At 41.4% G+C, this 20573-nt stretch overlaps 1 protein-coding gene across 1 annotated transcript in view; it reads right to left on the bottom strand.

The window, feature by feature from the left end:
* The window catches only part of GLG1 (golgi glycoprotein 1), a 77452-nt gene that overhangs the window by 10213 nt on the left and 46666 nt on the right, over nt 1-20573 (bottom strand). Inside the window, exons 5-13 of the mRNA XM_058845663.1 lie at nt 16197-16400; nt 15489-15560; nt 13130-13313; nt 11175-11389; nt 5681-5802; nt 4950-5051; nt 2921-3074; nt 1105-1242; nt 227-313 (exon numbers count right to left, since the gene is read on the bottom strand). Coding sequence (XP_058701646.1) covers nt 227-313; nt 1105-1242; nt 2921-3074; nt 4950-5051; nt 5681-5802; nt 11175-11389; nt 13130-13313; nt 15489-15560; nt 16197-16400 — 1278 coding nt within the window. The remainder of the gene's footprint in view (nt 1-226; nt 314-1104; nt 1243-2920; nt 3075-4949; nt 5052-5680; nt 5803-11174; nt 11390-13129; nt 13314-15488; nt 15561-16196; nt 16401-20573) is intronic.

Here is a 20573-nt window from a genome sequence, read left to right as displayed (position 1 = left end):
AAATGCCATCAACAGCCTAAAATCCTGAACTGTAGTTCATTTCTCTTCCTCAAGAACCTCCAGGAAAACTACCATTGTGTGGGGTAAAAAGGGTGTATTTTGATCCCAGATCCTAGCTGCATTTCTACAGCTCCTCTAACCTCAGGTTTTTTCATCACTACTAAAATGGCATGCTTAACTAGACATGATCATCTATTCCCTTTACGCCAGGCTGAAAACCACTCACCTCAGACTCCAGCTCAGTGAGGTTTCCCACTATGTCTCTGCAATCAGACACTAAGTCATCAAGATGGTCCTGAAGGCATTCCAGCTCCTACAGAAACAGACATTTCAGTGTGTTATCCAAGAACCCAAGTTGAAATTTTGAGTTTAAAACATTGTTACACATGTGAAAGTGCCCTCCTTTTTGTGAAGTCCTAAATCTCATTTAATCCCACTCCTCCACTAGCACTCTCAGAACACATATATACAGTCATGATTGAAAATATTGGTCTAGGATGTTACCACTTGTTCTCAAAAGCTCCATGATGTGCTTTCACTTCTGGAATATCCCATTTAATTTGCCCTTTCCATAACATTAAAGAGAGGTTAGTTACCCAGCCTACGATGGGCACTTCAAAAAGACTGTGGTGTCTACAGCATCTGCTGCAGAACAGTCCCTTTGCTACAGCCTCCCTAAGGCACAGCAATTTAACATGAAAGTATTTGTTGAAACTTTGTTAAGCAGCTGCAGATGTTAGTTCAGTTCTATAAACACAGGAAGCATGTCAGTATTTGCCAAATGGAAATGGAGCAAAAGTTTAAGTAGGAAATATCAAGCTTGTAATAGAATATTACAAATAAGAGGTTGAGGCAGGTAAGGTTGCTTCTTTAAAGCCCTTCTGGTAAACTATTCCCTTCTCCCTTCTCATTCCACTAACATTTGAACACGCAAAGCTTCTTTGCACCGCCTGTCTCAGTCTGGTGCAGGTTGTGTTTCAACCTGCACTAATTTTTAACACGTTCTCCACTATAAGAGGCAGCAAGACGTCCCTTTATTCCCTTTTTGTCCTTCCCACCCCTCCAGCTTTGCAAACAAAGTAGCAGTGATATTGTGTGCAGTACCTGCCCTGTCTCTGTTTTTTCACTGCACCATTTCCCCAGGTCAATCATGCATTTGTCCTGGAGGGCTGGGTCCAGCTTCACATCCATGGCTCGCTGATGGAGGATTCTCTGGACCTCTGCTCTACACTCTCGTGATAGCTGCGAAGAGAACAGGGAATGTTTGGCATATGGGGTTCCTTAAATCCACACAGGGCAAGCGGGATGCTGTCAGGTAAGGTTCTGAGAGTGACCACAAATGCCATCATCAATTCCAGAAGGCACAGAAGTCCTGCATTGCTCAGCACAGGTCTGCCAGGGCCCCCATAACAAATGTGGGTTCCAAAAGAACTTGGAGCTCTGTCATTTAGTTTAGATAGAGGCTCCTCTCATTCCACTAAGTTTAATTTTATATTCTTAAAACTCTACTTTGCTTTATGAAAGATGTCAGATGAGGTCACCAGGTTATCTGCTACACCTTCACTCAAGGCTACAGACAGATTCTGGAGAAGAAAGTCAAAGCAGCTCATGTCCTTAATACCAAATGAAAGCCCAGAATAAGGCAACATAGTCCAGCTGTAATTTCTTCTCAGCAATCCCCACTGCAGCACATCAGAGTCAGCACTTGCAAGACAGGAAGAAACAAACTGTAGGAAACCAAGGGCTACTGGTGTGATGCTTATCCAACCTGAAATGCACCAGTTGAAGCTTAAAGCTTCATATATTTAAAAATCCAAACCACTGGAAGCTACCTAGCATTCTGTTAACAGCACTGGAAACAAATACAGGTCTAACCTCCCATGAGTTTGCTTCCAAGACTAAATTTCAAAATGACAGCTGCTCCCTCAGCCACCTTTCCAAAAGAAAAACACATTTAAAAACCTTTTCTCTCCCTGATAGATTATTTGCAGGGTGGCTATTGATTTCTTTGGTCAGCACTAATATAAAATGGAATGAAAAAGTCTCAACTCAGCAGACTAAGAAACTGCATTTTAAAAAAAATATTCCTAAAAGAGATGCTTTCAGTCAATACTTGACCTCTGCCACAAAAGACCTTTTAAATCAAGCTGTGGAAATTAATTTTTAAACTGGGCCATTGTGTAAACCCATCAGCTCCTAGGGACTGTGTACACTACAGTGCCAAAAGAAATGGAACTGAGTACCCAGGTGCTTTCACCTGAGTGCCCTGCTAAAGGCACGAGAGGGCAGCAAACTTGAAAAGAGCAGCTCTCAACCACAAATGTGATTATGGTGGATCTCCACACTGCAGGGCAGCAAGTCAGATCCCCGCTGTCTTCTTTAAGACAGCATAAGCACATTTATCAGTACAGCATGCTCCAAAGAACTGAAAGTGTGCATTATATGAATAGGAAGATCTAAATGGAATATAATCTGAAGCTGGGCACAAATCAAAACTTCATTAGAAACAGCCGAGGAAAGCTGACCTTGAAACTCCTTTTCGCATAAAACCAATTTTGCATCTATGCTGGCTATCTGCAAGAATCACATTCCTCTTTGGAAAGACATGAGGGAGGACTTGTACTGAGCTTGAACAGAAATATAAGTTGGTGTCAGCACGCAATTCTCTCCATAGGCCTCTGACATGGGTCAGTCATCCTGCTGGGCCTACTTTGCCTTACCAGAACCACCACCTAGACCTTCAGAGCACCCTTGAGGAGGAGCTGGGCATCTGAAGCACTGCAACTACCACCGACAATAAATGATTTAAAGTAGCTTTTCTGAGTTCTGGCAGTTTTAGCATTATGTGTCAAACTTCCAAACATGTGTGCAACCCTTCTACCACAAATCAACAAGCAGCAAGTTACCCATTAGCACTTACCCTCCTTCCTTGCTCCTCTGTTCGATATGCATGCCTGTACAAGCAGGAGAAAACAGCCCCTGGAGGCATCAGCTCACTGGTCTCATTCCAGCCATGGGTATGGCAGAGACGGGAGGCATCTCCCTGACACTTGCGGTAGAGGACTGTGTCCAGTCTGCAAACAGAGGAGTTATCACTGGCACTTCATTCAAACAGGGAATGTTTTTCATATCCTAAAATGCTTTGGAGGCAGAAAATCCACTTCAAGTTTCAGGCACCACCAGGACACCACTCAGCAGCAGCATCTGACCAACTGAACCAACACGTAGCCTTAATTCAACTTGGAATCAACACCCTAAATAACACCAAAATCTTTAATTACAGATCAAATTTTCAAACACTTCTTGAAGCACCTCCCATTTTCTTCTGCAGCATGCCAGCCAAATGCTGACACATGAGAAAAGAAATCATCTCCTTGATGTCCTGAAGCAGCAGAAAGGCAGGTACATACCACACTCTGCTTGTGTAATATCTTACACGTACTTTGTACTGCTGCCATTCTGAAACACCAATTCCATAAAAATCTGAGTTGGACTGATTGTCTGCTCTGGATTTGAGCCAACAGCAAACTCAGTGCCCCTTGCTTTGCATGTAAATGCAGATCTCTTCAGATGAAGTCTAATTACATGAAAACTATTGCTAACCTTTCAAAATGGAAACTTCATACTTACTAACACTGTAGGAAAAAAAATCAATTGATTTCAGTGGACACAATTATATAGATAATGATAAAGGTAACAACAAAACCCCTTATACTCTGTGCATCTTTCTGAGACACACAGTCAGTGCAACAGATTTATAAGCCAGTTCTGGGGAACAGTGGTTAAACAAAGATAAGCTAATGCTGCCCAGCCTGCATTATGAATTAGAATTATTCTTACTCCCAGGAAAATGCAAATAATCAGTCTTCCTTCTTCCAATCACTTAAGTTTGACTCAAACAATTAATTACCTGCTGGAAACAGTACAGGCAGGAGACCCAGCAATGAAGACAAACAGGAAGGGGGGAAAAAATTAGGTATTCTTGTCTACCTATGGAGATAATTATTGAGAAGACTAAATGAACAGCCAAAAAGCCTTAAACTCCCTTCTCCATGAAGCCCTATGTTTAAAATAAGAAGGTTCACAGAGCACATCAGCTCTCAGCTACTGGCAATGCTGTCCATAAATACACAACTTGCTGCGAGTCAAGATTTTCTTAATGTTTAATTTGAATACTCCTTGCAGTAATCAATGCCCAGGACTTCTTGCCTTACACTCTTTGTGGCCACTGAGAACAATTATTCAATTTCTTGCAGTAACCCCATTAAATGTAGTCTATCTCCTCACCTCTCAATCTTCTTTAGAAGACAAGCCAAACACTTATTCTTTCCTCACTGGTCACGTTTATCAAATTTATTCTCTACTCATCCTAACCAACACTGACACAAGGGACTTTGTATATATTTAAAACAAAGCACTGCCATGTCTGGATGAGAAAGATGGAAAAATAGTGCTCTATAGGGTATTACATCTGCTCTACAGGCTGTAATCACACTTAGAGAATTTGAAAAAAGGCAGAAATGGAGGCAGGAAGTTTCTCACAGTGATTCTTTTTTATATTTAAAAACTTGGTTTCCTTATGTTCTTTATTGTAGCACTTAGAGCAGATACAACTGGCTGCCACCTGCAGAAAAAGTGACCTTCGACTTCAATATGGTCAGACAGAATTCTTTAATTAAAGATGCAATGAATTTTAGAGCTCAAACTTGAGCACTTTTTAAGGCTGCATCACTTCTAAAAGAGTACCAGATTTAAGTGGCATCACACCTTTTCTAAGTAGCTTTTGCTTTTAGTGTTCTACACAAGCATTAACACCCTACTGACCTGGCATACTTGAAAGTTCTCTTCTGAACAACCACAAGTTATACTGTTTTACAAGGAACTGCTAATACATACAAACACTTAATACAAACATCAAGTGAAGATAAATCTTGTTTTACACCACTCACTTCCAGTCACGAGATATAAAATACTGGAGCTCCAGGAGCCTATGCTCACAGTCTTCTACCATTTTCTCAGTATACAAGTGCTCCATCAGGCAAGACAGAATCCTGCAAACAGAAGAAAAAGCCAGGCCACAGACTTAAAATCATGCTGAGCTCCCTTGTAACAGCTGATGTTGCCAAATCAGTCCTCCAGTGAACCATAGATATGATGTGAAACTTGGTGAAGATCTTTTTCTTTCTTCACAAAGATTACATCTAAAACAAGCGTGTATCAGATTTGTACCCTCTTGTGTTCCATGGTTTCAGTTATCTCAGCAAGTCTGATACACAACAAAATCATAAAGACTACTCCATAGAAAATCTGGCCCAAGGGAGAATATGTTATCAGACCTGAAGACAAAGAAGATACCTGTTTCCACAGTATGGGTTTGCTTACCTGGCCTTTCCAGGTATGTCACTTTGTGACATTGCTTGAGACTTATATAGTTAGAGAAATCAGCACATCAAAGGTAACAAATTTAAGTGTAAGTCCCTGTGAAAGCTACATCCTTCACCAGAGCTAAACCAATCCTCCTATAAAAATACTGGCCTGCTTGTACAGCAAGAATGGAGACAGCTCAGTGCAGCTCTGTATGACTGGTCTGGACAGGTTTTAGTGTCTCTACTGGTCAGCCACAACCTTGATGGATGGCCAACAGGAAAAAAAGCACCAGTTTTGACTGAGAGGCACCTACATGGGGTCTCCAGACCGTATGTGCTTGCAGGCTGTCTGTATCACCGACTCACAGGCCTCGTTCAGCGCGCGGTCAATGCGATAATCAGCTCCGGGGTCCGTTTCCTGGATCAGCGTTTGAAGCTGGAAGAAAGGAATTGTGGATAGGAAAACAAATGTTAAAGACATAAATGAGAGCACTTGCAACCTCTCAGTGTGGCAATTCTATGCTGGTAACAACACCATGATGCATGAACTCTGCTCTGTAGTGTTTCATTTTAAGAGCTTGTGCTGCCAACTCTAGCGCTGCTGGACCCTAATTATCATCATGAAGTAGCCCAGGAACATTGTATGGGACCAGTTACACACAGAACTTAGACTACTTCCATACCAATTAACAGAATAGAACAGGTAAAATTTGATTTGCCTACAGTATTTTTGATCTATCTTAAACTTTGATGGTAGCCTCATTCCATAAGGCTGACAATACAAAACACACAATTTTTTTGTATTTTCATGAATACTATTTACAACTGAAACCTGAATCAAAAATACTGAATCAATGTCTAAAGATTGTGTGCCTATATCCACAAAGAATAAACTAGTTTTTTAATTGCCTGGAAAGGACACAAAAATTTTACTGAAATACAGGATAAAATGTCCTGTTCTGATATCCCATGAAGTAACATTTCCTCAGGGATGCCTACTCAAGCTTTTAGAAGTCAGGGTCTATAGTACACATTTTTTTTGTGTGTGTCTAAGGTATAAAATAAATCCAGGACACCACGTTTTAACTACTTAAGAGAAGTCATAGTGTAAGTGAAAGATGAAAAAAATATTACAAAGGTTTAGAGACCAGGTGTGCCAACCCAAAGCTGATATCCCAGCACTCCCTTCATGACTTCTAAATACTTTCAGCTGTCATAGGTAAATACATTATGAACAGTTCCATCAGATCTTTTCTTCCTGGGAAACAACTATTCTGACAAAAGCTGCAGAAGAACAATTCTCTCTTACTAATAAGAAAACAAAATTTAGCACTATGTTACAAAATCAAATGTGGATACAGTCCATATCTTCTGAACATTAATTTGGGAGGTGTCTGCCAGGCCAGGAGAAAAGAATTTGGGTAAATCTGTTTAGGGGCAAGGGTAGCTTCTGGACCATAACTCAGCTAAAGATCCTCATCCCCCACTTAATTTTTTCCATCAGGCTGTGGATTTCCAAGGACTGATGAAAGGCAGACTGGTATCATCATTTGGCAGGCAAACATTTTAAGCTGACAAATTCAAAGGGGGGGGTGGGAGGAGGGAAGAGGTTGCTGAGAAGTCAACTGCACACCAACATCAAATAGTCTATATGCTCTTAACATCTTGATGCTTAGTTAATGGTTTTTGTCATTGGCCCCCAGCCCAACTAAATCAAAAGCACAGTTAAAATTTTATCCTCCACCTTTCAAAGTCTGCACCTAAATACCATCCAGGAAACTCTCAGGGGCAAAGCCCTAACATCACACAACTCAGGCAAGAAAAAAGCATCAGAGAACTGGAGAAAATACAAGCTAGAACTATTTATCCAATAGGAAACTTGTAGTCGTGAGGAGAGACCACAGATTGCCTGGGAGGAACACAGGATTTCCTGTGACTCACTCTTAATTATGCCCAGCCTCAGCTTCTAAGGGATGCAGGCAGCTGAGAAGAGCGCTGTCTATCAAAAATTCTTGGGATATTTTCATTAAGTAATAATAATAAAAGCAGCATTTTATACATCTCTGACAATGGTCAAACAGAACCTTAAAGTCAAACCTTAACTGGATGTGTTCTTTACAAACCTGGTAAGAATCACTGCAAAATGAAGAAGAATATTGTGATTTTGCTGGTGCAGAGACTCACACAGCCTGCATGGATGGGAAATACTCTGTGTGTAAAGCGCTAGGTTTACTTCAAGTCGGGTGGCTTACATATCAAAAAGACAGGTGAATAGAACCTCAAACCCAACACTTTCTTACACACACAGATTAAATAAATTTGCCAAAGCATTATGTAGGCATGATTCTTTCTCAGGTCTCAGTTAATTGGTCTCACTTTAATTTTTGTTGCTATCAAGTGGAAGAAGCCAAAGCACACCAGGTACAACAGCTCAGAAGCACTGAAGCATCTCCTTATCCCTCCACCCTGTTTTGGGCACTACTGAAGAAATCTCGATCTTAATTCTCAACCACATGCACGATGTGCAGCAGCAAGCCAGCTGCCCTGACTGCAGGGAAGAAGGAATAATTTGGCACTGGTGATAGTGATGAAAGTGAAGGTTATATAGAATTTTCCTCCCTCACACAACAAACCCTTACAGCTGAAAAGCAGCTGGATAAACTTTATAATGCTCTGAACTTTTATCTTGGACATGGAACTAAATTAACAATGAACTACCAATTTAACAGTTGTATTAGAAATTGGAGGCAAGAAATATATGCCCTTTAAGCAGGGATTGGAGTTTTATACACTCAAAGGTCTGAACAGAAAAAAACCCAAAGGTAACACCAGGGCAATACAGAATCCACATATTTGAAAAACAATTTGTCAACAGCTCTAATATCAACTATTGCTTCCACCAAGCAACACCAGAGGTGCTAGACCCTGCCAGTACACCTGCAGACCTTTGAAGGGCTGATGCTCAAATTAAGTGACACTGTATCTCCTATCTGATGACTTCCCACAGCACACACCCACCCTCCGTGTGGGCAGGATCCCTTAAGTGCATGGTTTGGCACTATGAGGCCCAGCACACACCCAGGGGTTCTCTCTAACTTAGACCAAACTGCTGACAGAGAGCCACTGGTCCTCTACCATTCACAGAGCTTCAGCATTTTGGCAAATTCACTGCTCCAACTAAGCTAAACCCCCACTCAGCTCTGACACTTGGGTCTAGATGTGCTTCCTGCACAGCAGCAGTTAAGTGTGAGCACAGACCCTCACATGCAAGGTCTCCCTGGCTGAGGTATCTCACAAGAAATGGAACTTCTCAAAATACTGGGGTTTGAGAATGTCTAAGAATGCATTTTGTTCAAAATTTTAAATACAAATAATTGCTCATAATCCACCCTCAAGAAAGGGTATGAGTCAATGCTCTCACAGGAAAATAAAATGGAGGTTCTTTGGTTAGGATTACTTATATTGCTTCTGGCAAACATCTTCCTTTCATAAGACAAACAGAATCAGAGCAAACCTTCACAGACAGAATAGTAAGTAAAACCAGATCTAAATTGGATATTTCCCTTTCCAATTGCCTCCGGCAAACTTTCTAGGCAGGTGTGTCTGGTCATAGAGCTTCTGTAAGGAAGAATTTCAGGACACCACCTGTTGCTTTGAGTTAGCCAAGAAATCAAGGTGCTGTACTAGCATTAGCTAATGATACTGCTAAAAGCACAAGGATGCAAGTTTTTGACTCTGTAGAAAAGATAACATCTGGAAATGGACCCAAAACACTGCAGCAAGCTCTGCTTGGACCATCTTCTCTTTCTGCAGGTGAAAATGCAGGGGTGCCATAGACAAGTGCTCCACCATTAAGAGCCACACAAGAACCACACATCAAAGGTGTTCTCTAGGTACCCAAAAGGAACTGAAATGGATACAGCTCACTCTAAAGGATGGATCCCTAACTTCCCTTCTTCACGGCTTGCCAGATGGGCCAACCTCATGTGACAAGTAGTTGAAGTCTCTAGCCCAAGTTGCACAGTATGTGGAAGAGTTTTGCACAATATTCTCTTCCTTGCAAAGATAATTTATCTGCCTTTAAAGGTAAAAGCAGAAAGCTCATTCTAATACAATAAGTCAAAACACAACAAGGCCACTGACAGCTGAGGCAATCTTTACCATTCAAATGCAAAAAGTAAGAACAATAAGTTATTTAGTACTTCAAATTTCATACTTCAAAATTCATACTACAGAATGTTCAGAAATTCAGAACACTGGAATGTTTATCCTGTTCTTGAAATCATCTTTTTCTCTTGCCCATAAAAATCCAGACAAGCTAAATGTAGTTATAAAATCAACACTTAATTTGCTTTCTGCTGTCCTGTGCCCAGAGAACAAAATACAGGTAACTTGAAGAGGGACTAATGGACTATTTACTATTGCATCAGCTTACTGTAAAAAAATAAAACAGCAGCTTAAGTATAAGGGAACTAAAAAACCTCCAAACCTGCCCTAAATTTCTAAAGATATATTGCTCTGAAAGTTTGAAATTCCATATAACTTTTGGGGGCCTCCAGTTTTGACTTATGACTTGTTCTGAACACGCATGTCATGATCTAAAAGTTAGTCCCAAGATTAACTGATCTTTATGAATATTTGAAAATAATGAAATTCTGAAGCAGCAGTTTCAAATTCATATTTAAACAGAAACAAATATTCAGTTTTTCACACAAAGGCTGCAAAGCATAAGTCATGCACTACAGATTCCCGCAGGAATGACTCAAACTGTACAGCTGCTGCACCAGTACACCTGATATTTATGCAGAAATAAGCTTCATCACAAAAGCACCCTGTGACTTACAAAAATTTAGCAGATATTAATTTCTCTTTGATAATACACACAAATTGGCATCATCTGAGGCTCAAGTTTTAAGCTACATTTAAAACAAAAATATACAGAATGGTGGTTCTGTTTATTAAAAGAAGTCAAGAGCACACACACGTCTCCCAAAACTCCTACATCAGCACTAAAACTCCCTTGCGTTTTTATCACTGATGTCACTTTTTTGGGCTCATGGGTCCTTAAAACCAAGCATTAAGTACAAAAGTGTAATTTCATATTAAAAAGCACTAATGACTTTGAACAAAAATTAAATTGTTTTCAACTTAAAGAATGATAAGCAGGATGTATTTGGGACCAAATGGACTTTAAGAAAGGCAAAAGAAATATGCCTTTTTATAGAGGCATTTTGGAGGAAAATGACATTTCCTTCACCGGCTGCAAGTATGCACAGCAGTCTGCTGTACCTCCCTGTCCCTGAACTTCCATTTCCATCATTAAAGCTGAATGAAATAGCAAAAATAAAACTGAGTGGGAAGGTGCCATGAAAGGTTTTGTGCATTTCCAAAGACAGGGCACAGGGGGAAAAGGGAAAGAGAGGGGGAAAAGGGAAAGAGAGGGGGAAAAGGGAAGGACAAGGAATGTTTTAGAATTATAAAAGGCAAGTTTCCCCTACATCCTGCACCCCGGAGACAATTCCATGACTTCAGAGTTGGTGGAAAACTACAGAAGATCCAATAAAAAACCCAGAGTACAACAATCCAAAATGTATTTTTTGAGGGGAAAAACACCACCCTTACTGATGTGCTGCTACATACCAAGTTCACAGCATGGCAATTACACAACTGCTTCCAGCATTCAGTGGCACCCAGCAGAGCCAGGCTGACTTCAGCAGAACCTCCATTGCAAGGCAAAACACTGACAGACAAATCAGTGCTTCTACCAACTGAGCAAACTGTAAGTGAAGTGATAGAAAAGCTCCTTACTGCCTGCTGACAGTTGGGTCCCACGTTTCCCTTTTCACCCCGCACGACTTTCATCAGGCAGTGCAGGGTGCGGCCCTTCCGGTGGAGGCCGGAGCAGTGGTGCTCGATCTCCCCTCGGCAGCTCAGGATGATTTCTGGGCTCAGTGAGAAGTCTTCCATCAGCATGCGCCGGTAATCCAGCATTTCACCCTGGCACTCGCTGCTCACTTGTCGACCTGAGTCAAGAGAAGATGATGTGATTTAGTTTCAATGCTCAGCAGAGCCCTTCTTGACCTGTGCTACCAGTGTGTTGGAAGAGCAGGCACAACTTCAACACTCTGAACACCAGACTAAAATGTGCTGGAGCACTCGTGCAGGAGAATAAACCAGCAGTTGTGGTAGCTCCCATCATTTAAACAACCCTGCAAATTATAGCCAGTCTGTAGATTTAACGCACATTTTTTAAAAAGAATGCCAAAAGATTACAAAAATCTGATTTTGAATTTCACATTATAGGAGTTGCTTCTGAAGAACAGCTGAAAGCACTCATGGATCCACAGCTCTGTAGCACAAGACAGCTTTTCCCCATATCTTCAAGGGCTCCTTTTTCCACTGCAAAAGTCACCTTTGGTAGGTTCACCAGCTTGGTATGTTACTGGGAGAGGAATTTGTTCAGATAGCAGATTAAACACTTTTTCCGCAGAAAAGGTTCTCTAGGGCAATAGCACATAAATGTTCAGGAAGACAAAACTCAGACTTAAACAAGAGTGTATATGAGTGTCCAACAAACCACTGCAGCTGCACAGAAATCTTGCTGTGATAAATACTTAGATCTGCTATAAGCTTTCCTGCAGTCCCCATCACAACCTATTTATATGTGCACAACATCCCATGGAACAGAGGACACCCCAACAGGGGCTGCCAGGCATTGTAACACATGCACGTGGTGCTGTGTGGAATAATTAGTGTTCCTCCTGGGTTATGCCTCATGCATGAGACACTGCAGAACCTGTTCCATCATGAAATGAAATAGCTGAACGGCAGTTTTCTGCATGCAATTCAGGAAACCACCTGCCCTACTGCAGGGAGAAGTAAAAAAAAAAAAACAAAAACAAACCCACAACTTTTCTACCAACAGGGCTCATCATTTCCACATCAATTAGAAGCAATGAGGTATTTAAACTCACAAATGCAGACTGCTTATGGAATTACGGCAGCCTTTCCATCCCATGCCAGAGGCACTGCAGCATGCAGCCCTGCTGCTCACTCTAAAACCACCCAGCTGCACGCCAAGATGAAAAACAAGCAGTCCTCCAATGCAGATCTAGAGGATGTAACACATTGTTTCACATTATGGCAATTTCACAGAGAACTTTTAGCATGGACCAGCTGCATTGAGCCTTCTAATGCCTTTGGAGACAGCAGCTCGTGTTAATGTAAGATGGAGGTGTCCTAAGTGATCAAAAATAATATTCTCACACTTACCTTCTTTCTATATAGGGGAAAACCAGAGTCAGAGAAATTAAGGTATTTACTCAAGCTACTGAACTGCAAGAAAAGACATTATTTACAGCAGGAAAAGGATTGAGTATCCCTGTTTCTCCCAGAGTGAGGATAAACAGGTTCTCTATTCTCAGTTTTAACCTTGTAGCATATTTAATGCTTACTACACAATGAAGGAAAGGAGCTGCTTGAATTCACAGTGAATAGAAGGATTTGCAACTACACATCAGCAGTCCAAGTGGGATTTGCTCTTTTGCATTTTAAACTTCTTGTCTGCACAAAAGGAGTCAGTGGCAGAGGGGTTTACTCAGCTATTCTAATCATCAAAACAACAGGGATGAAAGCACCATGATGAGGAAATTTGCCTTTAAAACAAAGTTTGGAAAACAGAGAAGGGAACTGTAAATACATGTTGAAGCTGAAGGCCCCTGATTTTAAGATCGAGGTGCCAGCAAGTCTTGAATTCCACTTACCTCTGTGCACAGCAGACTCTAAGCACATCAACAGATAGGACAGCCGTGCTTCCCGAGAGCGGGGCAGGTTCTCCACATTGCAGCGGTATTTCTTCAGGTCGCTTTTACAGGACTTGGCCAGAGAGTAACTGACTTTGTAGTCTTGGGCAATCAGCTTCTGGCGGGTCGTCAGTGCATCTCGACACTGCAGGAGACACACGGGATGGTGGAATGAGCTTCTGTGCACTGGTGGTGGAGAGCTGAACCTGCTGCTGTCAAGTTTTCAAGTTGCATCTCAGAAAACAACCAATGCTTTTAAATTCATGTGTTTAAGCTGGACTGCAGCTAAATTTCATTTGTCTCCTTGAAACCACACAGTTAACAATGCACACTGAGGTCAACAGATCAGGGCTTTCAAAGGGAGCAGCTCCCTGCAGAGCAGTTCTCAAAACTGCACATTCATCCAGCTTTTTGTGAAGAGTGTGACTCATTCATGGTAACTAGGAGCGGTTGCTGATATTTATCCCAGCTGTGGTACATCTCACCCCATGCCCTCAAGAAATAACTTTTTCCAGTTGCATTTACAAAATAAAGCATTTCTTGGATTTGTTCCACAATGAGCTGAGTAGGTGATAAAACAGTCTAAACATGGGAATTTCTAGCCATTTTCCACAACTGGTGAGGTTCATGAGGATGCACTGTGGCCAAACCTGTACCCAGCAGCTGCTAGAACAACCCTCTAAATTTAATCCAAAAAAAGGACCTGTAAAAACACTGCTGCACTTCATAGCTTTTGGTTTAAATTATGTGAAAATTAAATTTGAGGGCAGCAGGTATCTCAGAATAGCTCAAGCAAATTTGTCCATTCCCAGCCCACTTGAAAGGAAAGAAAACAGTGACTATATAGACCAGGGAGAAGAGGGAGCAATCTTGGCACAAGGAACAGGAAAGTCCTAGAACCCTCTCCCCACTTTCTTATATCAGGTGTTGACTTCACCCTCTCCTTCCCACATCTACTTGAGGACCTGGAAAGCCCTACACCAAGATATTCCCACTCCATCTTTCATGCTCCTGTGCAGTCCCAGACCCCAGGACTGGACAAATTTACAGGTCTGGACACAGGGAGATACAGGCTTGCAGATACCTCATCACCTGAAGTAGGCAAAGGCTGGATACAGCCTGAGAGCAAGTTTTGGATGACACAAAGCAAGCCACCCACCAGCAGCTATTGCTGGCTACATGTGTATGCAGCAGCCGATGCCACCGGCAAGGAGGGACTCTGCTGGGTAACAGCTTCTACAAAACCAGTGACTTTGCAGATGGTCCAACCTTGGCAGCTACAAGAGTGAGAACTACATTTAGTGTTCCTTCTGCTCTGCAAACTGCGTCCTCAGAGCATCCACCCCTCTCTCTCTCTCCAAAGTCATCTGCTGCAGCTTGGTGTAACCTTTCTACATCTTACATTCATACCTCAGGAAGCTGATCATGGAAAACACCCTTCAAAAACTACCAGTGTCCCTGTATAACTAAAAAGGGGTTCAGCAACAGCAGGAATTAATTTCAGCAACACACTTCTACAAAATGGAGCTTTGTTTCAAGCCCTCAGCAATCACTTGTTCAGATTTGAATTTGTTAATTGAAACCAAGCTGTTAGACAGCTAATGCATTTAACAAAAAATAAATTAGCCTGATCCCTCCAGCACTCTGAGTCAAGCTCCTTCAGCAGATCTTCTTTGAGGAGATCTTTACAGATACTCATCTTCATATCCCTTCTGACAGATTATAATTCCATATAATCGTAAACACTATGATGCTGCTTCCAAAATCACTGAAGGCACTGCTGCCTTAACAAAGCACCTATACTAATACAAACTTTTCAGGACTAGCTTTCTAGAACAACTTTTTTTTGCTGTTGTTGAAAACCCCATTTTCAAGATAACCAGAAGGAAAACTTCAGTCACTGAACTGTGCATTCTTCCCACACAGAATGTGATGCTTGAAAACAGCCTTAAAAACACAAGTGAAAGAAATACAGCTTCCTTTTTGTTTCTAATCTGCACAATTAGAACACCATTTATCCAAGGCTTACCACAGCATGCTGTGACTGCTACTTTAAACAGTCAATCACAATGCTACTACTTGAGCTCCATGTCTGCCTCCCCAAATTACCCACCAAAAGCTTTGATTTATTTAAATCCTTTACTTTAAAGACTGAAACTTGAAACACAAAAATATCAAAGTAAAAGCATTTGTTAAAGCAGCCGATTATCTGGCTACGAAGATGACATTTTCCTTAAAGTTGGAAAATATTAATGCAGCCTGGACCGAGGAATGATCTGATGATTTCTGCAGTAAGAATTTGTCTCACCAGGATACATACCTTTTCACTCATTGATTCTTCAAACTTGTGATTAAAGAGGCACTTGTATACCCGGCCTTCCCCAGCCTGAGTCTGTGAAACAGAACAGTAACATTTGCCCTTAAAGATAATACTTGTAACACTTGACTAGCAGCCTAAACTACACATAAAGAGATTTCTTTTATACTAATAATATATTCAAGTTAATATTTCAAATTACAGCAATAGCTTCTATGCAATAAAAATCCTTTAAACTTTATTGCATTAAAAAAATCTGGTCATATCACCCTTTTAGTGTAACATCTCTCAGCTAATACAAGCTAACTGAGACTGAACAATGCAGTTCTTCAGCTCATGCTCTAGGCATAAAAAGTGCTGCAAGTACAATCAGAGCAGGCTTACTTTGTGCAATAGCTCACAGCTGTAGAAAGGAGTGGTCACTCACCCCTGTCTTTCTCCTCCCCCACCCCATCACACCAGCTCTGATGCCCCCTAAACCATTTATGCCAATTCAGTTTATTAACCCATTGGAAATAATGTGTGTTTGTTGGGTGAAAGAATCTAATATTGGAATTATTGCAAAATGACAGTTACAGGGTGTCTGTTTTCTGTATTACACAATATCACTGAGGCACCAGTCTACAGTTCCCTTCCATTGCTTTTTCCACAGAGGTTTTGGGTTTTTTTAAATGGATTAATGTAGAGAGAAAGGAAGAGGAAAGCACTCACATTTTCACAGAATCGCTCTCTGTCATCTCGGCATGCAAAGTAGAGATGCCGGTCCAGGTGGAAATCATCGGAAGAGAGTTCAGCTACACGAAGAATCGCTTTCTTACACTGATCAGAAACCTGGATTCGAGGATCAGTTTCCTCTGCCTCTTTTACCAGGCCTTTTTCCAGGCATGCCACCACCTCTCCTTGTGAGTGAGCATCCTATGGGAGAACAAGACACCTGTAACCAAGCTTTTACATAATCAAGTGAACTGTGATTCTAAGTACCACATTAATTAAGCGACAAACTGTCTACATGTAGACTTCCCAACATTCAGCCTAAACCACATTTAAGTTCAGACGAGGCAACAATTAAGACCTGAGCTAACCACACTTTATACATCACCATCCCACTGATGGTCACCATGAAATCCTCCCCTCCGATGCTCTGGGCTTGTTTTAATGTGATTTAATGAGATTATCACTACTTAGTCACACTGCTCAGAGCAGTTTACCAAAACAGCCAAATTATCTTTAATCTGACACAGCTTTCTTGGAACCATAGCAACAGCAAGGAACAGCATCACATTAAGAAAATGCTTGGGGAGAGAAAAATCATAAGTTTTGCCACACCAAGACAAGACTTCAGTTTGGGTGGTGAAAATTTGTGATGTAAAAAAGGCCACAAAGGAGCTTTGACCAATTTAGGCTTCTCAATGCTAATTCCTCCACTAAGAGAATAAAAAAAATGCAAAGCATTCAAGAGTAGACAAAGATCTCTGACAAAGTGGTTCTGGCCCAGTGCTGTGCACCACATCCACTGTCCTGCAGGCCTGGAGACAATCTTGGACTGTGAGCAGCAATTTCCAATAAACACAGAGAGCCTGTGATTTATTCAAAAGCCTGGAAGAGGCAGGACAAAGCTCAGCAAAGCTTCATTTAGTTTCCTATATCCTCATTATGTGTTTAGAAAGAGAACCATGCCTCCCTACTACATATCTCTAGAAGGTCTGGTTCCTCTAAAGGACTCTACTGGTACAGATTTCTCAAGGCTTCTGCAAGTTTTTCATGTGAAGGCCACCTTAATTTATGCTGCTTTGCTGAGAGAGGATATTACCACTAAACTTACACTAAGTATGCAACAAGGCATGCATGTTCACATTCAGCTGAATCACCCAGCCTGGCATTTGCAGTCACCATTTCAGAGCCATCCCTTCAGCTTGCTCTGTCAAGCAGATCATCCACTGCTGTTACAGGAGCATGAGTAAGAGAGCAGCCTCCATAAAACATGTCCATGACTACTCAAAGCCATGCAACTCTTCCCAATCTTTTTGTTCTGACATGTCTCCTTACATAGGCAGTCTTTGATGCCTGTCTTAGTTGTGCTACACTCTGAGCACAAGCAGAATTGGTTGATTACTTGTTAACTTGTAAACACAACCCAGAAATATCATCAGTTTAAAAAGGCTAAAAGCAGTTTTCCCCTATTAAAAAAAAAAAAAGAAAGCAGAAAACCTAAAACCCACACCCTACAAAATTCCTTATTTTGGTTTGCTCCTTTGAGTGAGAACTGGCCAGTTCCATACACTGAGTACGTATCTTTCAAGAATATAATTATATATCAACAGTCCCTTTAGGACGGAACCTCAAATGTGGATTCTGAGGAACACTACTCAGAAGTACATTTGCCACATCACTTAAAGTTGCCATTTATCCATAACCTCATCAAACACAAACACTGTTCTGCAAACTCTCATGGTCAGTCACAGGTACTAACTACAGCTGAGAAGATGTCATGCGTGAATGAAAACAATAATTTTAAGCTCCTGTGGCTCATTTTTGCTCCTGCCTAAGTGAAGTTCCAGCTGGGAGACAAGGCAGACCAAGCTTACTTTCACTCACCTGCAGCTTTCCTTTGCAAGCTAGCAAGAAGGGCAGAAGGCAAGCTTTTCCTGCTAGGAAAATCAGAAGTTTCCTGGTTCATAGCAGTGTGGGTTTAGATTCCTGATCAGAGTGATATTATATATGTAAGTAAACCTATTTTTAATAGGAAATCTGGAAAGCAGGTTTCCATATGCTGGATGCTGACAGTTTGCTGTTATACTTTAGGGACACAACACGAAAAGGCTCATTTATTGCATTACTTTGCTAATAGAGTTTTCCCATTTGGGCAGATCATCCTGAAGTGCTGGCTAGTGCTGCCCTGTGTTAAGAGCAATTTTAAAACATGTCAGATTCAATAGAAACACACACAAACAAACCCATCTGGCTCCTGAAACATGCTCTTTCCTCCAACCATCAAGCATTTACACACCTCCTTGCAGTGCCCTTAAGGTTCCCGTGCCCACATGACACTGTTTGGAAGATTTATTGGCCTAATCTAGGGTTCATTTTCAGGCAGATCAGGTCCCTGGTGTGCTAGTGCTGACTAGTTAAGCAATTTTAAGGAGAGCCTGACTCTTCATTTCCTCAAAAGTGCATGAAGACACCCACACTACTGCCAAACAGAGCATGGGACTCTACAAACATGGTTTAGAGAAATATCACTTCAAGCTTTAATTATAGGGTAACACCTACTGTATTTAATATTGTACAGTCCCTTGTTGCAGACTGGAAGGGAAAACAAATGTGTGTACAGCTGCACTCAATCACCCTAAGGCAGCTGGCAGTCAAGGCCTCTCCCAGGGATGGCAGGACAACTTTGATACACATTGGTGGTACCTGCAACACTACCCAGCTCTCCACCACAAGAGATGCCTGTTCCCACCTGCATTCCATGTGCCAACAGTCATAGGCAGTCAGCTCATCTCCAGAGGCACCAAAGTCAAGGGTCATCATCCCACAGCATCAGCTCTCCCAGTCCTGCTCCAGCACCAGCTGCCTGGTGTGTCTAAGGGTGAAACACCTGCTGCAACTGTGGAATAAATCCTATAAAGGATTTTCCTCTGTCCAGCACCCATTCTCAGAAAACCTCCATTGCAGAGTTGAAAACCCCTGAGTTCACTCCAGAAGTCAGGACTCCCACAAAACTGCTGCCTGTTGACAAAGTCTAGGCCTTATTTTTTCTGGAGCAATACACACTGAAATACAAGAGATTAAATCTAAGAACCATCTGGTTTTAAATGTGGTTCTTGGAACCCAGTTTTACCACCATTACCAAGTTTTAAATAGAGGATTTTAACTGAAAGTTGCAAATATCTGTAAAACATGCTAGATAATTACTTAGTCTGGAGAGCCTTGAAACTCTTGATAGCTTTATGAAAGGATATACCTAGATCCACAAAAGATACAAGCAACTTTCCAGTGCTGTCCCACAGCACTTTGAGCCACAGAGAAACGGAACTTAGTTCTAAATGTACCCAAGCAAATCCCCTCCAGCACAACACTGGGAGATTTTAATTCCTAAAATTCAAACTCTAGGCATGCAGCTTTAAGCCCAAACAGAATTTTAAAAACATCTGGTTTAATATTATTTTCCATTAGAAATTTCACTTTCCCCCAGTATAGTTTAGGCTTTGAAACTGTTGGGGATTTTTTGGTCATTTTTCAGAATTTTCCCAGGATGTCTGAAACCTGACAATGCCTCAAGTACACATCTGTACTTGAAGGCTACTAGCTGTAGCCTTGCAGATAGAAGCTAGAAAAGTGACCAAGAGAGAATGAAGAGTAAAAAGAAGCAGCAGGCAGGAGGGTAAAATATAACCTGTCTCATCAGCACAGCACCCTGCACTGGACAGTTGTGCCAACCCACTGGAGCCCGAGCAGCCAGATTATAGAAAAGCACCCAAGAGGTCTACTGGGAGCTCCAGTTCAGCATTCCACCTGGCTAACCAACACACCAGGGATGCTGGGATGTCTCCTGGATTAGCTAATTCCCAGTACTTCAGATGGTAGTACATTGCTATACTATACACTGAGTAAACAAAGACTGAGCTGAATGTTACCTCTTTCCTTTACACTCAGTTTCTTCTGTGTCCAGTATTTTTGTGAAACTAAGGAAAGAGAGCAACTGTACTCAAAGCATTTAAAGAGGTAAAAAACAAAACCAAACCAAGAAAACAACAATCTCTTAAGGTGTCTTCCTTTAGGAAAAATGCTGTTATCTGATAAAGTACTACAAGAGATGTACAATTGACACTTATGTAGCCTTCATTATGGCAAATAATCAACTACTGCTTGGACATCACAGCTCAACAGTACCCTGGCAACTACACACTACCCACTAGAGTTTGATACAATCCTGGACACGACAGGATTGGGAAAGCAGCTCATTTCAATCAGCAGCTGAAGAAGAAAAGCTCCACCGCAATTACCCATTTCAATTTCAAATGAGATCCCCATTGCATGAAGATAAAGCAACTTTTAAATACCAGGAGACCAAATTAATTATGAAAC

The sequence above is a fragment of the Poecile atricapillus genome, chromosome 10 (assembly GCF_030490865.1).
Source record: "Poecile atricapillus isolate bPoeAtr1 chromosome 10, bPoeAtr1.hap1, whole genome shotgun sequence".
Classification (NCBI taxonomy): domain Eukaryota; kingdom Metazoa; phylum Chordata; class Aves; order Passeriformes; family Paridae; genus Poecile; species Poecile atricapillus.
Note: the sequence above shows the minus strand (reverse complement) of the source record. Positions and strands in the feature narration are given on the sequence as shown.